The sequence below is a fragment of the Notolepis coatsorum genome (genome assembly GCF_963971535.1).
Source record: "Notolepis coatsorum genome assembly, chromosome: 3".
Lineage (NCBI taxonomy): Eukaryota > Metazoa > Chordata > Actinopteri > Aulopiformes > Paralepididae > Notolepis > Notolepis coatsorum.
This window is the reverse complement of record NC_140167.1, coordinates 84,939,371-84,964,339: the sequence shown is the minus strand read 5'-3', so window position 1 is coordinate 84,964,339 and position 24,969 is coordinate 84,939,371. Positions and strand designations below refer to the sequence as shown.

Sequence of the window (24,969 nt, the reverse complement as noted above, 5' to 3'; positions counted from 1 at the left end):
CAGATCAGACTCAGGGCGGGTCTAGACACACATATTGCAGATTTGACCAGCTATGGTATCATTACTGTGGACGGTTGTGCAGGGCTTATTTGAGGAATTCACTCAATAAAGAACCTTTTCTCCTGTGTCTCCTCTACTCTGTCTCCCCTCTCAGCCTTCCTACTGTCTCAATAAAGAACCTTCTCTCCTGTGTCTCCTCTACTCTGTCTCCCTCTCAGCCTTCCTACTGTCTCAATAAAGAACCTTCTCTCCTGTGTCTCCCCTACTCTGTCTCCCTCTCAGCCTTCCTACTGTCTCAATAAATAACCTTCTCTCCTGTGTCTCCTCTACTCTGTCTCCCTCTCAGCCTTCCTACTGTCTCAATAAAGAACCTTCTCTCCTGTGTCTCCTCTACTCTGTCTCCCTCTCAGCCTTCCTACTGTCTCAATAAAGAACCTTCTCTCTTGTGTCTCCCCTACTCTGTCTCCTTCTCAGCCTTCCTACTGTCTCAATAAAGAACCTTCTCTCCTGTGTCTCCTCTACTCTGTCTCCCTCTCAGCCTTCCTACTGTCTTAATAAAGAACCTTCTCTCCTGTGTTTCCTCTACTCTGTCTCCCTCTCAGCCTTCCTACTGTCTCAATAAAGAACCTTCTCTCCTGTGTCTCCTCTACTCTGTCTCCCTCTCAGCCTTCCTACTGTCTCAATAAAGAACCTTCTCTCCTGTGTCTCCCCTACTCTGTCTCCCTCCTCAGCCTTTCTACTGTCTCAATAAAGAACCTTCACTCCTGTGTCTCCTCTACTCTGTCTCCCTCTCAGCCTTCCTACTGTCTCAATAAAGAACCTTCTCTCCCTGTGTCTCCCTCTCAGCCTTTCCTACTGTCTCAATAAAGAACCTTCCTCTCCTGTGTCTCCTCTACTCTGTCTCCCTCTCAGCCTTCCTACTGTCTCAATAAAGAACCTTCTCTCCTGTGTCTCCCCCTACTCTGTCTCCCTCTCAGCCTTCCTACTGTCTCAATAAAGAACCTTCTCTCCTGTGTTTCCTCTACTCTGTCTCCCTCTCAGCCTCAGAGAGAGAGAGAGAGAGAGAGAGAGAGAGAGAGAGAGGTGAGTGAAGAGGGGGAGAGAGCAAGAGGGAGAGAGCAAGAGGGAGAGAGAGAGAGAGAGAGAGAGAGAGAGAGAGAGAGAGAGAGAGAGAGAGAGAGAGAGAGAGAGAGAGAGAGAGAGGAGAAGAGAGAGAGAGAGGAGAGAGAGAGAGAGAGAGAGAGAGGAGAGAGAGAGAGAGGGGGGATATGAATCCTATTTAGAGATTCATGATATCAGATCAGACTCAGGGCGGGTCTAGACACACATATTGCAGATTTGACCAGCTATGGTATCATTACTGTGGACGGTTGTGCAGGGCTTATTTTGAGGAATTCACTCAATAAAGAACCTTTTCCTGTGTCTCCTCTACTCTGTCTCCCTCTCAGACCTTCACTACTGTCTCAATAAAGAACCTTTCTCCTGTGTCTCCTCTACTCTGTCTCCCTCTCAGCCTTCCTACTGTCTCAATAAAGAACCTTCTCTCCTGTGTCTCCCCTACTCTGTCTCCCTCTCAGCCTTCCTACTGTCTCAATAAATAACCTTCTCTCCTGTGTCTCATCTACTCTGTCTCCCTCTCAGCCTTCCTACTGTCTCAATAAAGAACCTTCTCTCCTGTGTCTCCTCTACTCTGTCTCCCTCTCAGCCTTCCTACTGTCTCAATAAAGAACCTTCTCTCCTGTGTCTCCCCTACTCTGTCTCCCTCTCAGCCTTCCAACTGTCTCAATAAAGAACCTTCTCTCCTGTGTATCCTCTACTCTGTCTCCCTCTCAGCCTTCCTACTGTCTTAATAAAGAACCTTCTCTCCTGTGTTTCCTCTACTCTGTCTCCCTCTCAGCCTTCCTACTGTCTCAATAAAGAACCTTCTCTCCTGTGTCTCCCTCTCAGCCTTCCTACTGTCTCAATAAAGAACCTTCTCTCCTGTGTCTCCTCTACTCTGTCTCCCTCTCAGCCTTCCTACTGTCTCAATAAAGAACCTTCTCTCCTGTGTCTCCCCTACTCTGTCTCCCTCTCAGCCTTCCTACTGTCTCAATAAAGAACCTTCTCTCCTGTGTCTCCTCTACTCTGTCTCCCTCTCAGCCTTCCTACTGTCTCAATAAAGAACCTTCTCTCCTGTGTCTCCCCTACTCTGTCTCCCTCTCAGCCTTCCTACTGTCTCAATAAAGAACCTTCTCTCCTGTGTCTCCTCTACTCTGTCTCCCTCTCAGCCTTCCTACTGTCTCAATAAAGAACCTTCTCTCCTGTGTCTCCCCTACTCTGTCTCCCTCTCAGCCTTTCTACTGTCTCAATAAAGAACCTTCACTCCTGTGTCTCCTCTACTCTGTCTCCCTCTCAGCCTTCCTACTGTCTCAATAAAGACCCTTCTCTCCTGTGTCTCCTCTACTCTGTCTCCCTCTCAGCCTTCCTACTGTCTCAATAAAGAACCTTCTCTCCTGTGTCTCCCTCTCAGCCTTCCTACTGTCTCAATAAAGAACCTTCTCTCCTGTGTCTCCTCTACTCTGTCTCCCTCTCAGCCTTCCTACTGTCTCAATAAAGAACCTTCTCTCCTGTGTCTCCCCTACTCTGTCTCCCTCTCAGCCTTCCTACTGTCTCAATAAAGAACCTTCTCTCCTGTGTTTCCTCTACTCTGTCTCCCTCTCAGCCTCAGAGAGAGAGAGAGAGAGAGAGAGAGAGAGAGAGGTATCTGTAAAGCATTCCCGGTAACTGGAGAAAGGTATTCCCGTAACCTATAGGTAACCGAGAATACCTTTAGGTACCAGGAATACCATGCCTAGGTATTCTTGGTTACCTAAATAGGTATTCCCGTAACCTGATAGGTATTCACGGTAACTTTAGATATTGATATGTATTCCGGTGACTTGTGAAAAGGAGAGGTTACCAGGAATACTATTACCATATAGGTATTCACGGTAACTTATATGTATTCCGGTAATTAATTAATTGAAGCTAACACATCATGGAGGCCCAGGCCGTTAGCTACAAGCTAACAACACAACATGGAGGCCCAGGCCGTTAGCTACAAGCTAACACATTAATTAAATGTATTAATATTATCAGGGGTAGGCTAGCATATATAATAGAATGGTGGCATGGTGGTGTAGACTGACTAGGAGCATGGTGGTGGTGTAGACTGACTAGGGGCATGGTGGTGGTGTAGACTGACTAGGGGCATGGTGGTGGTGTAGACTGACTAGGGGAATGGTGGTGGTGTAGACTGACTAGGGGCATGGTGGTGGTGTAGACTGACTAGGGGCAGGTTGGTGTAGACTGACTAGGGGCATGGTGGTGTATACTGACTAGGGGCATGGTGGTGTAGACAGACTAGGGGCATGGTGGTGGTGTAGACTGACTAGGGGCACGGTGGTGTAGACTGACTAGGGGCATGGTGGTGTAGACTGACTAGGGGCAGGTTGGTGTAGACTGACTAGGGGCATGGTGGTGTAGACTAACTAGGGGCATGGTGGTGGTGTAGACTGACTAGGGGCATGGTGGTGGTGTAGACTGACTAGGGGCAGGTTGGTGTAGACTGACTAGGGGCATGGTGGTGTAGACTGACTAGGGGCATGGTGGTGGTGTAGACTGACTAGGGGCATGGTGGTGGTGTAGACTGACTAGGGGCATGGTGGTGTAGACTGACTAGGGGCATGGTGGTGGTGTAGACTGACTAGGGGCATGGTGGTGTAGACTGATTAGGGGCATGGTGGTGGTGTAGACTGACTAGGGGCATGGTGGTGTAGACTGACTAGGGGCATGGTGGTGGTGTAGACTGACTAGGGGCATGGTGGTGTAGACTGACTAGGGGCATGGTGGTGGTGTAGACTGACATGGGGCATGGTGGTGGTGTAGACTGACTAGGGGCATGGTGGTGGTGTAGACTGACTAGGGGCAGGTTGGTGTAGACTGACTAGGGGCAGGTTGGTGTAGACTGACTAGGGGCATGGTGACCAGGAATACCTGTTTTTTCCAAAATTCAGTTCAAATGCCATCTTGGAATAACAAAACAACGATTGTGTGCAGACAATTGAAAATGTTGGGTTCCTTTCCACTTTCTTGAATATAGAAAAAATTAAAATACTTGTTCTAGAACTGTATTTTTTGCACTTGTTTGTTAAGTTACTGGGAATACCCTTTCCTTGTTTTTGCTCATTTTAACAGACAAAACACAACACATTCTAGTAATTCTGGTTTACACATAACCCTTATTATTGCTGTTATGATTTCCAAAAATAAAATCTCACCAATCTTTAGTAAAATAGGAGATTTAAGTGTTTATCTGGAATTGTGAGGATAGGTATTCGCGGTAACCTGGGATCAATATGTGAAAAGTAATTATCTCCTAAAATAATTGGCCACAAAAGACGAAACTCATTTTGGTTGTTCATTGGGGTGCCAAGATCATGCCCAAAACATATCATGCATCTGCCATGAAAATTAAGCCTTTTTTGTTTGTCATCAATTGAAGGCCATGAACTATGTTGACTCATATCCCTCTACCCGTATTTTTCCTTCAGATTCAGCTACATTTGAATTCTCTTGAGATAACTCGGAGAGAACTATGGTATTATGTTACATGATGATGATATCCCTACAAAACAACAAAAACATTTTAATTCTCTCTTAAATTGGAGGAGATAGTGAATTGGTATTCCCGGTAACTTAGGTCAACTTTAGAGGTCCGCCATCCCTCATTACATGATGTTTTTTTTTTTTTTTTGGCATCTATAACAATCATTCTTGACATGAGAAAAGATTTTAATGTTGTTTGTATAACGTCCTGGGTTATATGGCTTAGAAATGGGGCAGGTTACCGGGAATACATGCGTTACCCATATAGAGAGAGAGAGAGAGAGAGAGAGAGAGAGAGAGAGAGAGAGAGAGAGAGAGAGAGAGAGGTGAGTGAAGAGGGGGAGAGAGGGAGAGAGCAAGAGGGAGAGAGAGAGAGAGAGAGAGAGAGAGAGAGAGAGAGAGAGAGAGAGAGAGAGAGAGAGAGAGAGAGAGAGAGAGAGAGAGAGAGGGGGGATATGAATCCTATTTAGAGATTCATGATATCAGATCAGACTCAGGGCGGGTCTAGACACACATATTGCAGATTTGACCAGCTATGGTATCATTACTGTGGACGGTTGTGCAGGGCTTATTTTGAGGAATTCACTCAATAAAGAACCTTTTCTCCTGTGTCTCCTCTACTCTGTCTCCCTCTCAGCCTTCCTACTGTCTCAATAAAGAACCTTCTCTCCTGTGTCTCCTCTACTCTGTCTCCCTCTCAGCCTTCCTACTGTCTCAATAAAGAACCTTCTCTCCTGTGTCTCCTCTACTCTGTCTCCCTCTCAGCCTTCCTACTGTCTCAATAAAGAACCCTCTCTCCTGTGTCTCCCCTACTCTGTCTCCCTCTCAGCCTTCCTACTGTCTCAATAAATAACCTTCTCTCCTGTGTCTCCTCTACTCTGTCTCCCTCTCAGCCTTCCTACTGTCTCAATAAAGAACCTTCTCTCCTGTGTCTCCTCTACTCTGTCTCCCTCTCAGCCTTCCTACTGTCTCAATAAAGAACCTTCTCTCCTGTGTCTCCCCTACTCTGTCTCCCTCTCAGCCTTCCTACTGTCTCAATAAATAACCTTCTCTCCTGTGTCTCATCTACTCTGTCTCCCTCTCAGCCTTCCTACTGTCTCAATAAAGAACCTTCTCTCCTGTGTCTCCTCTACTCTGTCTCCCTCTCAGCCTTCCTACTGTCTCAATAAAGAACCTTCTCTCCTGTGTCTCCCCTACTCTGTCTCCCTCTCAGCCTTCCAACTGTCTCAATAAAGAACCTTCTCTCCTGTGTATCCTCTACTCTGTCTCCCTCTCAGCCTTCCTACTGTCTTAATAAAGAACCTTCTCTCCTGTGTTTCCTCTACTCTGTCTCCCTCTCAGCCTTCCTACTGTCTCAATAAAGAACCTTCTCTCCTGTGTCTCCCTCTCAGCCTTCCTACTGTCTCAATAAAGAACCTTCTCTCCTGTGTCTCCTCTACTCTGTCTCCCTCTCAGCCTTCCTACTGTCTCAATAAAGAACCTTCTCTCCTGTGTCTCCCCTACTCTGTCTCCCTCTCAGCCTTCCTACTGTCTCAATAAAGAACCTTCTCTCCTGTGTCTCCTCTACTCTGTCTCCCTCTCAGCCTTCCTACTGTCTCAATAAAGAACCTTCTCTCCTGTGTCTCCCCTACTCTGTCTCCCTCTCAGCCTTCCTACTGTCTCAATAAAGAACCTTCTCTCCTGTGTCTCCTCTACTCTGTCTCCCTCTCAGCCTTCCTACTGTCTCAATAAAGAACCTTCTCTCCTGTGTCTCCCCTACTCTGTCTCCCTCTCAGCCTTTCTACTGTCTCAATAAAGAACCTTCACTCCTGTGTCTCCTCTACTCTGTCTCCCTCTCAGCCTTCCTACTGTCTCAATAAAGACCCTTCTCTCCTGTGTCTCCTCTACTCTGTCTCCCTCTCAGCCTTCCTACTGTCTCAATAAAGAACCTTCTCTCCTGTGTCTCCCTCTCAGCCTTCCTACTGTCTCAATAAAGAACCTTCTCTCCTGTGTCTCCTCTACTCTGTCTCCCTCTCAGCCTTCCTACTGTCTCAATAAAGAACCTTCTCTCCTGTGTCTCCCCTACTCTGTCTCCCTCTCAGCCTTCCTACTGTCTCAATAAAGAACCTTCTCTCCTGTGTTTCCTCTACTCTGTCTCCCTCTCAGCCTCAGAGAGAGAGAGAGAGAGAGAGAGAGAGAGAGGTATCTGTAAAGCATTCCCGGTAACTGGAGAAAGGTATTCCCGTAACCTATAGGTAACCGAGAATACCTTTAGGTACCAGGAATACCATGCCTAGGTATTCTTGGTTACCTAAATAGGTATTCCCGTAACCTGATAGGTATTCACGGTAACTTTAGATATTGATATGTATTCCGGTGACTTGTGAAAAGGAGAGGTTACCAGGAATACTATTACCATATAGGTATTCACGGTAACTTATATGTATTCCGGTAATTAATTAATTGAAGCTAACACATCATGGAGGCCCAGGCCGTTAGCTACAAGCTACAAGCTAACAACACATCATGGAGGCCCAGGCCGTTAGCTACAAGCTAACAACACAACATGGAGGCCCAGGCCGTTAGCTACAAGCTAACACATTAATTAAATGTATTAATATTATCAGGGGTAGGCTAGCATATATAATAGAATGGTGGCATGGTGGTGTAGACTGACTAGGAGCATGGTGGTGGTGTAGACTGACTAGGGGCATGGTGGTGGTGTAGACTGACTAGGGGCATGGTGGTGGTGTAGACTGACTAGGGGAATGGTGGTGGTGTAGACTGACTAGGGGCATGGTGGTGGTGTAGACTGACTAGGGGCAGGTTGGTGTAGACTGACTAGGGGCATGGTGGTGTATACTGACTAGGGGCATGGTGGTGTAGACAGACTAGGGGCATGGTGGTGGTGTAGACTGACTAGGGGCACGGTGGTGTAGACTGACTAGGGGCATGGTGGTGTAGACTGACTAGGGGCAGGTTGGTGTAGACTGACTAGGGGCATGGTGGTGTAGACTAACTAGGGGCATGGTGGTGGTGTAGACTGACTAGGGGCATGGTGGTGGTGTAGACTGACTAGGGGCAGGTTGGTGTAGACTGACTAGGGGCATGGTGGTGTAGACTGACTAGGGGCATGGTGGTGGTGTAGACTGACTAGGGGCATGGTGGTGGTGTAGACTGACTAGGGGCATGGTGGTGTAGACTGACTAGGGGCATGGTGGTGGTGTAGACTGACTAGGGGCATGGTGGTGTAGACTGATTAGGGGCATGGTGGTGGTGTAGACTGACTAGGGGCATGGTGGTGTAGACTGACTAGGGGCATGGTGGTGGTGTAGACTGACTAGGGGCATGGTGGTGTAGACTGACTAGGGGCATGGTGGTGGTGTAGACTGACATGGGGCATGGTGGTGGTGTAGACTGACTAGGGGCAGGTTGGTATAGACTGACTAGGGGCATGGTGGTGGTGTAGACTGACTAGGGGCAGGTTGGTGTAGACTGACTAGGGGCATGGTGGTGGTGTAGACTGACTAGGGGCATGGTGGTGGTGTAGACTGACTAGGGGCATGGTGGTGGTGTAGACTGACTAGGGGCATGGTGGTGTAGACTGACTAGGGGCATGGTGGTGGTGTAGACTGACTAGGGGCATGGTGGTGGTGTAGACTGACTAGGGGCATGGTGGTGGTGTAGACTGACTAGGGGCAGGTTGGTGTAGACTGACTAGGGGCAGGTTGGTGTAGACTGACTAGGGGCATGGTGACCAGGAATACCTGTTTTTTCCAAAATTCAGTTCAAATGCCATCTTGGAATAACAAAACAACGATTGTGTGCAGACAATTGAAAATGTTGGGTTCCTTTCCACTTTCTTGAATATAGAAAAAATTAAAATACTTGTTCTAGAACTGTATTTTTTGCACTTGTTTGTTAAGTTACTGGGAATACCCTTTCCTTGTTTTTGCTCATTTTAACAGACAAAACACAACACATTCTAGTAATTCTGGTTTACACATAACCCTTATTATTGCTGTTATGATTTCCAAAAATAAAATCTCACCAATCTTTAGTAAAATAGGAGATTTAAGTGTTTATCTGGAATTGTGAGGATAGGTATTCGCGGTAACCTGGGATCAATATGTGAAACGTAATTATCTCCTAAAATAATTGGCCACAAAAGACGAAACTCATTTTGGTTGTTCATTGGGGTGCCAAGATCATGCCCAAAACATATCATGCATCTGCCATGAAAATTAAGCCTTTTTTGTTTGTCATCAATTGAAGGCCATGAACTATGTTGACTCATATCCCTCTACCCGTATTTTTCCTTCAGATTCAGCTACATTTGAATTCTCTTGAGATAACTCGGAGAGAACTATGGTATTATGTTACATGATGATGATATCCCTACAAAACAACAAAAACATTTTAATTCTCTCTTAAATTGGAGGAGATAGTGAATTGGTATTCCCGGTAACTTAGGTCAACTTTAGAGGTCCGCCATCCCTCATTACATGATGTTTTTTTTTTTTTTGGCATCTATAACAATCATTCTTGACATGAGAAAAGATTTTAATGTTGTTTGTATAACGTCCTGGGTTATATGGCTTAGAAATGGGGCAGGTTACCGGGAATACATGCGTTACCCATATAGAGAGAGAGAGAGAGAGAGAGAGAGAGAGAGAGAGAGAGAGAGAGAGAGAGAGGTGAGTGAAGAGGGGGAGAGAGGGAGAGAGCAAGAGGGAGAGAGAGAGAGAGAGAGAGAGAGAGAGAGAGAGAGAGAGAGAGAGAGAGAGAGAGAGAGAGAGAGAGAGAGAGAGAGAGAGAGAGAGAGAGGGGGGATATGAATCCTATTTAGACTCAGGGCGGGTCTAGACACACATATTGCAGATTTGACCAGCTATGGTATCATTACTGTGGACGGTTGTGCAGGGCTTATTTTGAGGAATTCACTCAATAAAGAACCTTTTCTCCTGTGTCTCCTCTACTCTGTCTCCCTCTCAGCCTTCCTACTGTCTCAATAAAGAACCTTCTCTCCTGTGTCTCCTCTACTCTGTCTCCCTCTCAGCCTTCCTACTGTCTCAATAAAGAACCTTCTCTCCTGTGTCTCCTCTACTCTGTCTCCCTCTCAGCCTTCCTACTGTCTCAATAAAGAACCCTCTCTCCTGTGTCTCCCCTACTCTGTCTCCCTCTCAGCCTTCCTACTGTCTCAATAAGATAAGATAAGAGATAAGATATTCCTTTATTGATCCCCTTGGGGAAATTCAGGCATCATAGCAGCATGGGGGGGAGGGGGGGAGGGGTACAGGTAGTAAAACAACACAGTATACAGGTAGTAAAAGACAACACAGGCAGTGTAAACAATTTGATCAATATGGTCAATATAATTTACTATCTGACTAGCTGAGGAATATTCACATTATTCACAGTGTCACATGAGGTGCAGTATGCAAGAGGTAGTGTTATAATAATTTACTATCTACTGAGTATACATTAATCAAAGTACCAGGGTAGTCTACTTTGTCCCCCTTGGGTTCCTATAAGTCCCAGGTCAATGTCTGGTAGCAGTCGCTACCTGTCTTAATAAATAACCTTCTCTCCTGTGTCTCCTCTACTCTGTCTCCCTCTCAGCCTTCCTACTGTCTCAATAAAGAACCTTCTCTCCTGTGTCTCCTCTACTCTGTCTCCCTCTCAGCCTTCCTACTGTCTCAATAAAGAACCTTCTCTCCTGTGTCTCCCCTACTCTGTCTCCCTCTCAGCCTTCCTACTGTCTCAATAAAGAACCTTCTCTCCTGTGTCTCCTCTACTCTGTCTCCCTCTCAGCCTTCCTACTGTCTTAATAAAGAACCTTCTCTCCTGTGTTTCCTCTACTCTGTCTCCCTCTCAGCCTTCCTACTGTCTCAATAAAGAACCTTCTCTCCTGTGTCTCCTCTACTCTGTCTCCCTCTCAGCCTTCCTACTGTCTCAATAAAGAACCTTCTCTCCTGTGTCTCCCCTACTCTGTCTCCCTCTCAGCCTTCCTACTGTCTCAATAAAGAACCTTCTCTCCTGTGTCTCCTCTACTCTGTCTCCCTCTCAGCCTTCCTACTGTCTCAATAAAGAACCTTCTCTCCTGTGTCTCCCCTACTCTGTCTCCCTCTCAGCCTTTCTACTGTCTCAAAAAAGAACCTTCACTCCTGTGTCTCCTCTACTCTGTCTCCCTCTCAGCCTTCCTACTGTCTCAATAAATACCCTTCTCTCCTGTGTCTCCTCTACTCTGTCTCCCTCTCAGCCTTCCTACTGTCTCAATAAAGAACCTTCTCTCCTGTGTCTCCCTCTCAGCCTTCCTACTGTCTCAATAAAGAACCTTCTCTCCTGTGTCTCCTCTACTCTGTCTCCCTCTCAGCCTTCCTACTGTCTCAATAAAGAACATTCTCTCCTGTGTCTCCCCTACTCTGTCTCCCTCTCAGCCTTCCTACTGTCTCAATAAAGAACCTTCTCTCCTGTGTCTCCCCTACTCTGTCTCCCTCTCAGCCTTCCTACTGTCTCAATAAAGAACCTTCTCTCCTGTGTCTCCTCTACTCTGTCTCCCTCTCAGCCTTCCTACTGTCTTAATAAAGAACCTTCTCTCCTGTGTTTCCTCTACTCTGTCTCCCTCTCAGCCTTCCTACTGTCTCAATAAAGAACCTTCTCTCCTGTGTCTCCTCTACTCTGTCTCCCTCTCAGCCTTCCTACTGTCTCAATAAAGAACCTTCTCTCCTGTGTCTCCCCTACTCTGTCTCCCTCTCAGCCTTCCTACTGTCTCAATAAAGAACCTTCTCTCCTGTGTCTCCTCTACTCTGTCTCCCTCTCAGCCTTCCTACTGTCTCAATAAAGAACCTTCTCTCCTGTGTCTCCCCTACTCTGTCTCCCTCTCAGCCTTTCTACTGTCTCAAAAAAGAACCTTCACTCCTGTGTCTCCTCTACTCTGTCTCCCTCTCAGCCTTCCTACTGTCTCAATAAATACCCTTCTCTCCTGTGTCTCCTCTACTCTGTCTCCCTCTCAGCCTTCCTACTGTCTCAATAAAGAACCTTCTCTCCTGTGTCTCCCTCTCAGCCTTCCTACTGTCTCAATAAAGAACCTTCTCTCCTGTGTCTCCTCTACTCTGTCTCCCTCTCAGCCTTCCTACTGTCTCAATAAAGAACATTCTCTCCTGTGTCTCCCCTACTCTGTCTCCCTCTCAGCCTTCCTACTGTCTCAATAAAGAACCTTCTCTCCTGTGTTTCCTCTACTCTGTCTCCCTCTCAGCCTTCCTACTGTCTCAATAAAGAACCTTCTCTCCTGTGTCTCCCCTACTCTGTCTCCCTCTCAGCCTTCCTACTGTCTCAATAAAGAACCTTCTCTCCTGTGTCTCCTCTAATCTGTCTCCCTCTCAGCCTTCCTACTGTCTCAATAAAGAACCTTCTCTCCTGTGTTTCCTCTACTCTGTCTCCCTCTCAGCCTTCCTACTGTCTCAATAAAGAACCTTCTCTCCTGTGTCTCCTCTACTCTGTCTCCCTCTCAGCCTTCCTACTGTCTCAATAAAGAACCTTCTCTCCTGTGTCTCCCTCTCAGCCTTCCTACTGTCTCAATAAAGAACCTTCTCTCCTGTGTCTCCTCTACTCTGTCTCCCTCTCAGCCTTCCTACTGTCTCAATAAAGAACCTTCTCTCCTGTGTCTCCCCTACTCTGTCTCCCTCTCAGCCTTCCTACTGTCTCAATAAAGAACCTTCTCTCCTGTGTCTCCTCTACTCTGTCTCCCTCTCAGCCTTCCTACTGTCTCAATAAAGAACCTTCTCTCCTGTGTTTCCTCTACTCTGTCTCCCTCTCAGCCTTCCTACTGTCTCAATAAAGAACCTTCTCTCCTGTGTCTCCTCTACTATGTCTCCCTCTCAGCCTTCCTACTGTCTCAATAAAGAACCTTCTCTCCTGTGTCTCCCCTACTCTGTCTCCCTCTCAGCCTTTCTACTGTCTCAATAAAGAACCTTCTCTCCTGTGTCTCCTCTACTCTGTCTCCCTCTCAGCCTTCCTACTGTCTCAATAAAGAACCTTCTCTCCTGTGTCTCCCCTACTCTGTCTCCCTCTCAGCCTTTCTACTGTCTCAATAAAGAACCCCTGTGTCTCTTCTCTCCCTCTCAGCCTTCCTACTGTCTCAATAAAGAACCTTCTCTCCTGTGTCTCCCTCTCAGCCTTCCTACTGTCTCAATAAAGAACCTTCTCTCCTGTGTCTCCTCTACTCTGTCTCCCTCTCAGCCTTCCTACTGTCTCAATAAAGAACCTTCTCTCCTGTGTCTCCCTCTCAGCCTTCCTACTGTCTCAATAAAGAACCTTCTCTCCTGTGTCTCCTCTACTCTGTCTCCCTCTCAGCCTTCCTAGTGTCTCAATAAAGAACCTTCTCTCCTGTGTCTCCCTCTCAGCCTTCCTACTGTCTCAATAAATAACCTTCTCTCCTGTGTCTCCCTCTCAGCCTTCCTACTGTCTCAAATAAAGCACCTTCTCTCCTGTGTCTCCCTCTCAGCCTTCCTACTGTCTCAATAAATAACCTTCTCTCCTGTGTCTCCCTCTCAGCCTTCCTACTGTCTCAAATAAAGCACCTTCTCTCCTGTGTCTCCTCTACTCTGTCTCCCTCTCAGCCTTCCTACTGTCTCAATAAAGAACCTTTCCCATACTCAGTCTCCCTCTCAGCCTTCCTACTGTCTCAATAAAGAACCTTCTCTCCTGTGTCTCCTCTACTCTGTCTCCCTATCAGCCTTCCTACTGTCTCAATAAAGAACCTTCTCTCCTGTGTCTCCCCTACTCTGTCTCCCTCTCAGCCTTCCTACTGTCTCAAATAAAGAACATTCTCTCCTCTGTCTCCCTCTCAGCCTTCCTACTGTCTCAATAAAGAACATTCTCTCCTGTGTCTCCTCTACTCTGTCTCATTCTCAGCCTTCCTACTGTCTCAATAAAGAACATTCTCTCCTGTGTCTCCCCTACTCTGTCTCATTCTCAGCCTTCCTACGGTCTCAATAAAGAACCAGACGCTCCGGAGACCGCCAAGAAGCATCTGCTCCAAACGTGTTCCCAGACGGGCGCTCACAGTGGGGGAAGGTGGCACAAGAAGACGAAGAAGTCCACTGTTTTGACGAGAGCATCGAAATGAATGGCAGCGGCCGGCCATTTTGGATAATCATGCAGAATTTTACTGGTACACACATTACAAAAACCTTTAAAAACATTCATTTTCCGTGGGACTTTTATAAACTTTGGACCTGTACTACATAGTTTCAAGTTTTCAAGTTTGTTTTTTATTTGTCACATATAAAGTACATGTACTTTACAGGGAAATGCTTGGTTCTGTATGAGCCCTTGAGAATGTGCTTCATACAGTAAAAAAGTAAGTAAAAGAGGAATAACACTACATTATACAATATACAATACAATATACAAACTAAAGTACAACCTAAGTACAATTAAGTGAAAATGCAGACAATGAGGTACAAATGCAGACAATGAGGTACAAACACTTTTTTTAAGGCAAGGAGCAAATGCAAATTAGGTATCTCATTTGCATCTCTTTAATAAATAGATGTCTACAGTGAGTGTTAAGGTGAGTGTTTGTTTAAAGTGAGTGTGTGCATGTGGATGTGTGTGCAATGAGTGTAGATGGATGGGTTGATGATGTTACATAGAGTCATTGAGCATCCTGATGGCCTGGGGATAGAAGCTCCTTCTGAGTCTCTCTGGCAACCAGTAAAAATAAATGTGAGTCCACAAAACTTTTACTTCAGTGTGTTCAAACCTCTGTTACTCTATTTCATTAGCACTGGGCATTGGGTCAGTTTGATGTGGGAGCAGGGAGCAGGGATTATACTCTGTCTGTTGGAGAGAACAGCTTCTAATGTCTGTCTGTCTGTCTGTCTGTCTGTCTGTCTGTCTGTCTGTCTGTCTGTCTGTCTGTCTGTCTGTCTGTCTGTCTGTCTGTCTGGCTGGCTGGCTGGCTGGCTGGCTGTCTGTCTGTCTGTCTGTCTGCCTGTCTGTCTTCCTGCCTGTCTGTCTGTCTGTATGTCTGTCTGTATGTATGTCTGCATGTATGTCTGCATGTCTGCATGCTTCATAAACACACACACACACACACACACACACACACACACACACACATCTTGGCATTTAAACACCATATCCCGATTATGAGAATCATAAATATAATAGAGACAGATAGAAACCTGCAGATACGGTATCCCAGCCATTCTATCTATCCTGGACAATTTTAGCTCATTCTCGGGATACAAATGAACTCTTCAAAAGAGTGACTGTTACCCCATTAATAACTGTGCCCTGAATTTTCAACACTCTGACCTGCCCTTTAAATTTAGCACGTCCGGCTTTAAATACCTTGGTATTAACGTCACCCGTTCATTATTTGGCTTGTTCTCTGCTAACTTTGCCACCCTAGTCTCCAAGACCAAGTCTGACCTTCAGAGATGGAGTAGTCTCCCACTCTCGTTGATTGGCAGAGCGAACAGCATAAAAATGAACATTCTACCTAAATGTCTCTATTTGTTTCAAACTCCTGTCCCAAAACTTCTTTAAGACACTTGACCGAATGATAGGCTATTTTTTATGGGGCAACAAAACACCCAGAATCTCCAAAGCTCTCCTTCAGAGATGCAAGCTAAGTGGGGGCATCGCACTGCCCATTTTCCGCCTTTACTACTGGTCTGCACACATTCCGTTTTTGGAGTGCCAGTCTCAGTCTTAGAGCTCACAGATCTTTTACAAGATCAAACATTAAGAGACACAGAGTGACATCACAAAGAAATGATGACCCCAACACACACACACACACACACACACACACACACACACACACACACACACACACACACACACACACACACACACACACACACACACACACACACACACACACACACACACACACACACACACACACACACACGCCTTGAAGTGTCAGACATTCATATGGAAAACAGGCTCATATTCAACCTTGGACTTCATAAAGAAGAGAAAAATACACTACACACACACACACATGCACATAAATACAGAAACACATACAGTATATATTATATATAGAACACACATACAGTATATATTATATATATATAACACACACATACTGTACAGTATATATTATATAGATATATGACACACACGCATACAGTATTATATATATAGAACACACACACATACGGTATATATTATATATAGAACACACACATACAGTATCTATTATATATATATAGAACACACACACATACAGTATATTTATTATATATAGAACACACACACATACAGTATATTATATATTTACATTTACATTTACATTTAGTCATTTAGCTGACGCTTTTATCCAAAGTGACTTACAAGTTCTATATATAGAACACACACACCCCTCCTACCCAACCCCCCCACCCCACCCACCCAACCACCTCCAATGTTTTTTTCCCCTCCTTTTTCCGTTTTTCTCCCATCCCAATGTTAGTTGTTATGCCAATTCCCAATCCCCTTCTTGGTCGTTGCGCACTCTACCCCCTACCGTCGGTCTGGGAGGGCGAGACTATCACATACTTCCTCCGACACATGTGTACCCAGCCCACCGCTTCTTTTCACCTGGCAGCGCGGACTCTCACTGGGGGAGTGTAACGTGTGGAAGGGTCACACTACCTCCCCCAGATCCTTCCCTCGCTGTGCAGGCGCCCCGACCGAACTGTAGGAGTCGCTGTTTACAACGACCAGGACCCACCCCACCGGCTTTCCCACCCACTGACACTGCCAATTGTGTCAGTATGGACGGCCGACCAAGCCGGAGGTACCGCACCTGGATTCGATCCCACTGTCTCTGCGGTGGTAGACAGACGCTTAGTCCGCTGCGCTACCCGGCCGTCCTTGACATTTTTGTTTTCTAAGCAGATATATACTCAGATTTTTTTTTGCCAAACCACTGCTGCCTGGGTGGAGTGATTTCATCACCGCAAAAACCCTGTTTTTCAAAAAATATATATAGCTAACTTGGATAAACAAGACAGGTTTCTAACAGTGTAAACACCTAAACCCATTGTAGTCCACCACCTCAAGAGACATACAGTAGATCCAAAGCTAGATCAAAGCTAGATCCAAAGCTAGATCAAAGCTAGATCCAAAGCTAGTTCAAAGCTAGAACCAAAGCTAGATCAAAGCTAGAACCAAAGCTAGATCAAAGCTAGATCAAGCTAGATCAAAGCTAGATCAAAGCTAGAACCAAAGCTAGAACCAAAGCTAGATCTAAGCTAGCTCCAAAGCTAGCTCCAAAGCTAGATCCAAAGCTAGATCAAAGCTAGAACCAAAGCTAGATCAAAGCTAGAACCAAAGCTAGAACCAAAGCTAGATCTAAGCTAGCTCCAAAGCTAGATCCAAAGCTAGATCAGAGCTAGATCAAAGCTAGAACCAAAGCTAGATCAAAGCTAGAACCAAAGCTAGAACCAAAGCTAGATCTAAGCTAGCTCCAAAGCTAGATCCAAAGCTAGATCAAAGCTAGATCTAAGCTAGCTCCAAAGCTAGATCCAAAGCCAGGTACTGCCTATTTAGACCAGTAAAATATCTCTCTTCGGTTAGAGTTCTAAGCCAGGTGTGAAAAGATATGTTATTTAATTTACAAGAGTAAATAGGGACACCAAACCTGCCTTTTCCATATACCACACACACAGGCATACGCATGCACGCACACACACAGGCGTTGACATTTTTGTTTTCTAAGCAGATATATACTCAGAATTATTTTTTGCCAAACCACTGCTGCCTGGGTGGAGTGATTTCATCACCTCAAAAACCCTGTTTTTCAAAAAAAATATATAGCTAACTTGTATAAACAAGACAGGTTTCTAACAGTGTAAACACCTAAACCCATTGTAGTCCACCACCTCAAGAGACATACAGTAGATCCAAAGCTTCAGGCGTTGGGATCAAATTGATCACCGCCCTGACACACGCACGCATCCGCCTAAAATACATAAATGGAAGATTGCTCCACTTCTACAAGATCCATTTGCATGTTCTTGGTATCTAGGGACATCTATGGATCTCATGGAATGTATTCCCAGTGTCAGATATATTGTGTCTGTTACTAGGCTTGAGTAAATTGTGATGAAACAAAGGAGAATATAAATTATGATTTTTCTTTGCATCTTTGACAGTGAATAACACCATGCTAAAAATGACCAGACATGAAAAACTGCCACTGAGCTCGTTCAGCACCTTTTTTCAGATCAAGTGTACAAAAAATCTAAGCAAATTAATAAAGGGAAGATGATTAAACAGAAGGTTTTGTAGATACAGTACTGAATTCTGCCATCCGGACCAATGCTATTTGAAATATTATTATAGAATATAGAATAGCAAGGGTGGCTGGATGGCGCAGCGGACTAAGCGCTCGTCACCAACGCGAGAGACACTGGTATCGAATCCGGCTGTCAGCGTTGCCTCCGGCTTGGCCGGCCGTCATACTGGTTCAATTGGCAGAGTCAGCAGGATGGAAGCTGGTGGGGTGGTATTATGGTCGTTGTAAACAGCGACTACTACAGGTCGGTCAGGGCGCCTGCACAGCGAGGGAGGGAGATGGTGAGGGTAGTGTGACCTCCCACACGTTACACCTCACCAATGAGAGTCCGCGCTGGCAGGTGAAAAGATGCTGCTGGCTGTCTCCTATGTCTCGGAGGAAGCATCTGATAGACTTCAGGGCTCCCTAGACCGACCAGTGGGGGGCACATGCGAGCAACGACCAGGAAGGGGAGGGGGGAATTGGCATAATGACAAAAAATTGGGATGGGAGAAAAACACAGAAAAACAGGAGGAGAAAAAGTGGATACAAAAAAATAATATAGAATAGCAGGCCTATAAATTACCTTATTATAGCCAATTCGCACATTTATGGATTGGGCAAAATCTTCTCTTTCAAATGGCCAAGTTTTAGTGGATTTAGGAAGAACAGAGAATGAAATCTACTGTATGTACAGTAGGTTTTTTATTCTTGCAAGAGCTCCGCCATTTTGAAACTGATTTCAAATCGGATGGTTGCTAAATGCTCAAAATAGGGGAGACAAACTAACTGCGCTCCAATATATGCCAATAACGTTCAGTTTTGTGGTATGTAATCCAGAGTAATAAGAGAATTAAAAAGAATTCATAACAAGTAATTTGCTTGCAGGGAGCTAGAAGCCTTTGGGAAGTGTAGTTTAAAAAAATTCCAATGCTCATTAAAAGCTCTGGATGTCCTCTTCTCAAAATGACTCAAAATTACTACATTCAGCGACGGTCGCTTTTTCAAAATGGCGGATTTCCGTGATCACAACAACACATTTTCAAAAACAAAAATCTCACGAATAACACTTAAACCTATTGGTAAACAAACGTATTGATGAAAATATAAATGATCCTAACCCTAACCCTATTATAGTCAACTTGCACATCTATGGATCGGGCCAAATTTACTCTTTCCAATGCCAGAGTTCAATTTGGATTTAGTATCACCAGGCGTGCATGAAGAACCGAGAATGAAATCTACTGTATGGACAGTTCCATTCTTATAATGGATACGGCTCCGCCATTTTCGGTTTGAAACGCGGATTGTTGCTAAACGCTCACAGAAGGTAGACAAACTAATGTAACTCCAATATATGCCAATAACATTCAGTTTTGAGGTAGATAATAATAAGAGAAATAAAAAAAATGCATCCACAAGTAATTTGCTTGCAGGAAGCTGGCATGAGCTGGGTAATGTCGTTTCTGCCATCCGGACACATGCAATTTTAAATATGATTATAGAATATAGAATATCAGGCCTATAACGTTCACAGAAAGATAGATAAATTAACTGCATTCTAATTTATGCCAATAACGTTTCACGGCTCAAAGTTTGACAGGGGCTGGCATGAGCTGGGTAGTGTAGTTTTTCGTAATGCGCCGGTTTCTGAATCCCATGTCCTGAGATTTCTATAATCTTATATTTCACTAATAACAGTTGGTAAACAAACATAATGCTGAAAATATACACTTTGACTTAGGGCTGGGCGATTCTTGCTAAAATGTGAATCACGATTTTTCTCTAAGGATTGAGATCACGATTCTCTCACATGATTCTTATTTTTTCAATAAAATCATTTATTGCACTTTTCTTAAACAGACAACATAACATATATGAAAGTGCTTAAACTTAAGTATCTTGTAACATACAAAATAACTCAAGTCAGAATCGTCATCATTTAAATAAGTAAAGTAAAAAGTAAAAAAAAAATCTTAAATATATACGTATTTTGTTTTATAAAAAAAAATCGTCATAATTTTGAAATTAGATTGCATAGGTCTATGAATGAGAGAGAGAGAGAGAGAGAGAGAGAGAGAGAGAGAGAGAGAGAGAGAGAGAGAGAGAGAGAGACACTCACTGGTGCATGCGTCCTCTGGTTGGTCCATGTCTCCGCGGTAATACCCGGTCCGGCAGCCACACAGCATGGCAGCCTCCACTGTAGACCTGCTGCTGGCTGGACACTGCTGGCAGAGACCTGAGCCCTGAGACGACTTGAAAGTACCCTGAGGACACGCTAAGAGAGAGAGAGAGAGAGAGAGAGAGAGAGAGAGAGAGAGAGAGAGAGAGAGAGAGAGAGAGAGAGAGAGAGAGAGAGAGAGAGAGAGAGAGAGAGAGAGAGAGAGAGAGAATGGGTAAACCACTTCTCCAATCTCTTTAGCCCAATACAAAATAATGAACAGCGAAAACACATACAAGATAAACTATAAAGCCTAGAGTCAACCATAAAAGACTACCGGAACCCGCTAGACTCCCCAATTACACTACAAGAACTATAGGACAAAATAAAATCACTTAAAACCAAGAAGGCCTGTGGCGCGGATGGTATACCTAAATGAAATCATCAAATTCACAGACTCCAAATTCCAATTGGCTAAAACTCCTTAACATTGTCCTTAGCTGCGGGATCTTCCCCAATATTTGGAACCAAGGACTCAACACTGCTCCACAAAAGTGGAGACAAATTTTACCCAAACAATTACAGTGGGATCTGTGTCAACAGCAACCTTGGAAAAATCCTCTGTATGATCATCAACCACAGACTCATACATTTCCTCACAAACAACAATGCCCTGAGCAAATCACAGATTGGCTTCCTACCAAATCACGTACAACAGACCACATTCTCACCCTCAGCACCCTAATCGACAACCAAATAAATAAAAACAAAAGCAAATTATACTCCTGTTTTGTTGACTTCCAAAAAGCATTTGACTCAATTTGGCACGAGGGTCTGCTGTACAAGCTATTAGAAAGTGGCATTGGAGGGAAAACCTACGACATCATAAAGTCAATGTACAGCAACAACACATGTGCTGTGAGGTTTGAGGAAAAACACACCAACTTCTTTCCTCAAAGCCGTGGGGTTAGACAGGCGTGCAGTTTGAGTCCAACCCTCTTCAACATATACATCAACAAACTGGCAAAAACATTGGAACAAGCTGCAGCACCTGGCATCCCCCTAGAAAACACAGAAGTAAAATGCCTGCTGTTTGCAGATTCTCGAAGACACTCTGATGTCACGAGACCGCCGCCATCTTGGTATAGGGGGACGGTCGACCATACGGATTTCTACCATCAAATCCATGCATTGAGCTCCGTTTTTATTACATGTTTTATCACATTCTTGTTCATTTCATAACATTTTCATACGATTTGTTTTGAAAATATTGAGGCCAACATGGCATTTCACTATTTCGAAAGCCTTTCTGGTGATTCTAAGGCGAGATATGAGTCAAAGAAACTCCCCCTGATTACCACGACCACAACATCAGAGCGAGTTAGCCGAACGTTAGCCACCAGCCACTTTTTCCTCTGTGATGGTATAAAACTTCCGATTTGGATTTCTGTTTTTGTCATTAGTATAACGCGTAACACAGCAGTTCTTTGGCATTGTGAAGGACTGAAGAAAAGTCTGCTTGATTGTCTTTAATTTGCCGCTTTAACTATCCGTTTCTCCACTAAATAGTGTACACAATGTACCAGGCGGGGCAGTTTCCCCCCACGCTGCAGTTGCGTAGCAATAACAGACAGGAAGTTGACTTCGAGAATGATCTGGTGCTGCTGTCTCCAACAAAAGAAGGGCTACAACAGCACCTTGATCTTCTACACAAATTCTCCCAGACCTGGGCAGTGGGCACTGACAGTAAATCTAACCAAAACAAGTCATGATATTCCAAAAAAGGCTCAGCCTACAACAACACAAATTCCTCCTAGACACAATTTCTCTAGAACACACAAAAAACTACACCTATCTCGGCCTAAACATCAGCGCCACAGGGAACTTCAACCAAGCTGTGAACGACCTGAGAGACAAAGCAAGAAGGGCTTTTTATGCTATCAAAAGGAACATACAACTAGTGCCTACAATTAGGCGTAAGCTCAGGGGGGGCCGTGCCTTCTCCGTTGTCGCCCCCAAAATGTGGAACGAGCTGCCACTGCAGATTAGGCAGGCCTCATCACTGCCCCGTTTCAAAGGCCTCCTTAAGACCCACCTTTTCTCTCTGGCTTTCGACACCATGTAGCTTGTTGATTTTATGATCTTATTGTCTTACTGTGTTATTGTTGTATCGTTTTGTTACTGTGTCCTTTGCTTTTAAATGTTTTTTAAGTACTCTGATCTATTTAAATTTGTATTGCTGCCTATGTTTACCTTTTTTTTCTCTTTTTTTTGGTACTGTTGTTTTTTTTATCAATTTTTAGTGCTGCTTATAGTTTTTAATATGCTCCCTCTGTACAGCACTTTGTGCCCCTGTGGCTGTTAAAGCGCTTCATAAATAAAGTTGGATTGGATTGGAACATCAAGATAGACATTCCAATTCAAACCTGGCTCAAAATATTAGACTCCGTCATATAACCCATTTCCCTGTATGGTTGCGAGGTCTGGGGCCCACTTGCAAACCAAGACTTCACAAAATGGGACAAACACCAGATTGAGAGTCTGCATGCAGAATTTTGCAAATCCATTCTCTGCACCCAATGGAAAACACCAAATAAAGAACTAGGAAGATACCAACTAATTATCAAAATCCAAAAAAGAGCATTTCAATTCTATAATCACCTAAAGGAAAGTGGCACACTTCATAACAAAGCCCTCACCTACAGAGAGACCCTATAGAGATGCCTGCTCAGCCAGTTGGACCTGGGACTCTGCTCACAAACAGAAGCAGAGCCACCAGACAGAAACCACACTGGACTAAACCAAATTATAAGAAAACAAAAAGAAAACGATCTGACACATTGGAAAGAATCAACCCAAAACCAGAGCAAATTGGAATCCTATTTGGCCCTAAACAGAGAGTACACAGTGGCAGAATACCTGAGCACTGTGACTGACCCAAAACTAAGAAGATCCTTGACTAGGTACAGACTCAGCGAGCACAGCCTAGCCATCGAGACCTGGCTCCCAAGAGAAGACAAACTGTGCACCCACCGCACACAAGAAGAGGTGGAAACCAGGCGGTCAGGTGGCGTAGCGGAGATTGTGCTCGTCACCAATGCAAGAGGCTGCGGTCTCGACTCCCGGAGAGTCAGCATTGCCTTGGCTCGGGCTGATCGCTATACTAACTCGTTTGGCTGAGTTAGGGGGAGGGGAGCCGTGGGTGGGTCCTGGGCGTTGTGGACAGCGACCCCTACAGTTCGGTCGGGGCGCCTGCTCAGCAAGGGTAGGATCTGGAGAGAGGTAGTGCGGCCTCCCACACGTTACACTCTCCCAGTGAGAATCTGCGCGGCCAGGCTGGCTGCCGGCTGGCTGCGCATGCATCGGAGGAAAGCATGTGACAGTCTCCGGCCTCTCGGACCAACAGTAGGGGGGAGTGCGCAACAACCAGGAAGGGGGTTGGGAATTGGCATAACAACTAATAGTGGGATGGGAGAAAAATCGGAAAAAAGGAGGGGAAAAAAAGATAATAAAAAAAAAAAAAAAAAAGGGAAGAGGTGGAAACCGAGCTTCTTAACAACCTGCCCACTATACCAAGATATCAGAGACATATACTTCCCACAAATTGCAAACACCCAAACAGACTTTAAAAACATGGCAAATAACTCAAAACTCCCATACCTACTGGGAGAAATACAACAATGTGCAAACACAGCAGCAAGATTTGTGAGCTGATATGACAAGAAAAGGACATCCAAAGGAATACAACCACCATTAAGACAATCACACAAAAAATTCCTTCTGTACTATACTGATTTCTTCTGATTTCTCTGTTTGATTGTTCTGCTTAGTTTTGTTTGTTTTAACACTGGCTTTGGCAATGTAAACATATGTTTCCCATGTCAATAAAGCCCCTTTGAATTTAATTAACAGGTGTTCCTGAAGCATCCTCATGTTGAGTGGCTTGGTACTCATACTCTCAGGAAGTGTCAGAACATGTGTCAGGATGTGTCAGGACATGTCAGGACGTGTCAGGATGTGTCAGGATGTGTCAGGACGGCGTGAACACTTTCCCTAAGCCAGTTGTACTTTTGCGCGATCTGATTGGCCACTGACGTTTCTGGTCATGTGACATGTGCGCCAATCGTGGGACGGCAAGTTCTGCCACCGGTTAAGCTTAGGCACTCTTTCGAAGTTGGTTAAGGTTAGAGTTTGTCTTAGAGCAGGCCGATAGAACACCAGCCCTGATTCCAAACTCTAACCTTAACCAACTTCGAAAGAGTCGCCTAAGCTTAACCAGTGATAAACTAGGCGTTAGGTAGTTTGCAGGCTGTTAGACCCAGAAAATAGGCGCAGAACTTGCTGGCCCAGGATTGGCGCACATGTCACATGACCAGAAACGTCAGTGGCCAATCAGATCGCGCAAAAGTACAACTGGCTTAGGGAAAGTGTTCACGCGTCAGGATGTGTCAGGACACTGCAGCACAGACCACAGACACACGGCCTGTCTCTCTACCCCTCCTGTACAAAATCAACAGAAACTCTGCCCCCCCTCTCGCTCTCTCCCCCTCTCTCTCTGTTTCTCTCTATGCTTGACATTCTCTTCTCATTGATGTATTTTCAAAACTGTCAATGGGCTGACAACATTGTGTGTGTGTAGTCTGACTACCCAAGGTCGTCTATTCAACATCACTGCTCATACACGTGGGGCGTTGTCACTATGGCAACAAGCATCTCTCTCTCTCTCTCTCTCTCTCTCTCTCTCTCTCTCTCTCTCTCTCTCTCTCTCTCTCTCTCTATCTCTCTCTCTCTCTTTTCATATCCAGGTTGTCGTTGTACAAAGGTACTTTCTATACAGCTCCTTCTCACATGGTGGTAACGTGTTTTGTCACATGTATAAAAATCCTAAGCCAATTAATAAAGGGCAGATGATTTACAG

The 24,969-nt window shown here is 45.0% G+C and overlaps 1 protein-coding gene across 1 annotated transcript in view; it reads right to left on the bottom strand.

Annotated features, from left to right (window-relative positions):
- The window catches only part of LOC311225881 (ephrin type-B receptor 1-like), a gene marked incomplete at both ends in the record, with an annotated part of 121,349 nt that overhangs the window by 3,012 nt on the left and 93,368 nt on the right, over nt 1–24,969 (bottom strand). Inside the window, 2 exons of the mRNA XM_084311273.1 lie at nt 15,342–15,345; nt 20,013–20,168. Coding sequence (XP_084167399.1) covers nt 15,342–15,345; nt 20,013–20,168 — 160 coding nt within the window. The remainder of the gene's footprint in view (nt 1–15,341; nt 15,346–20,012; nt 20,169–24,969) is intronic.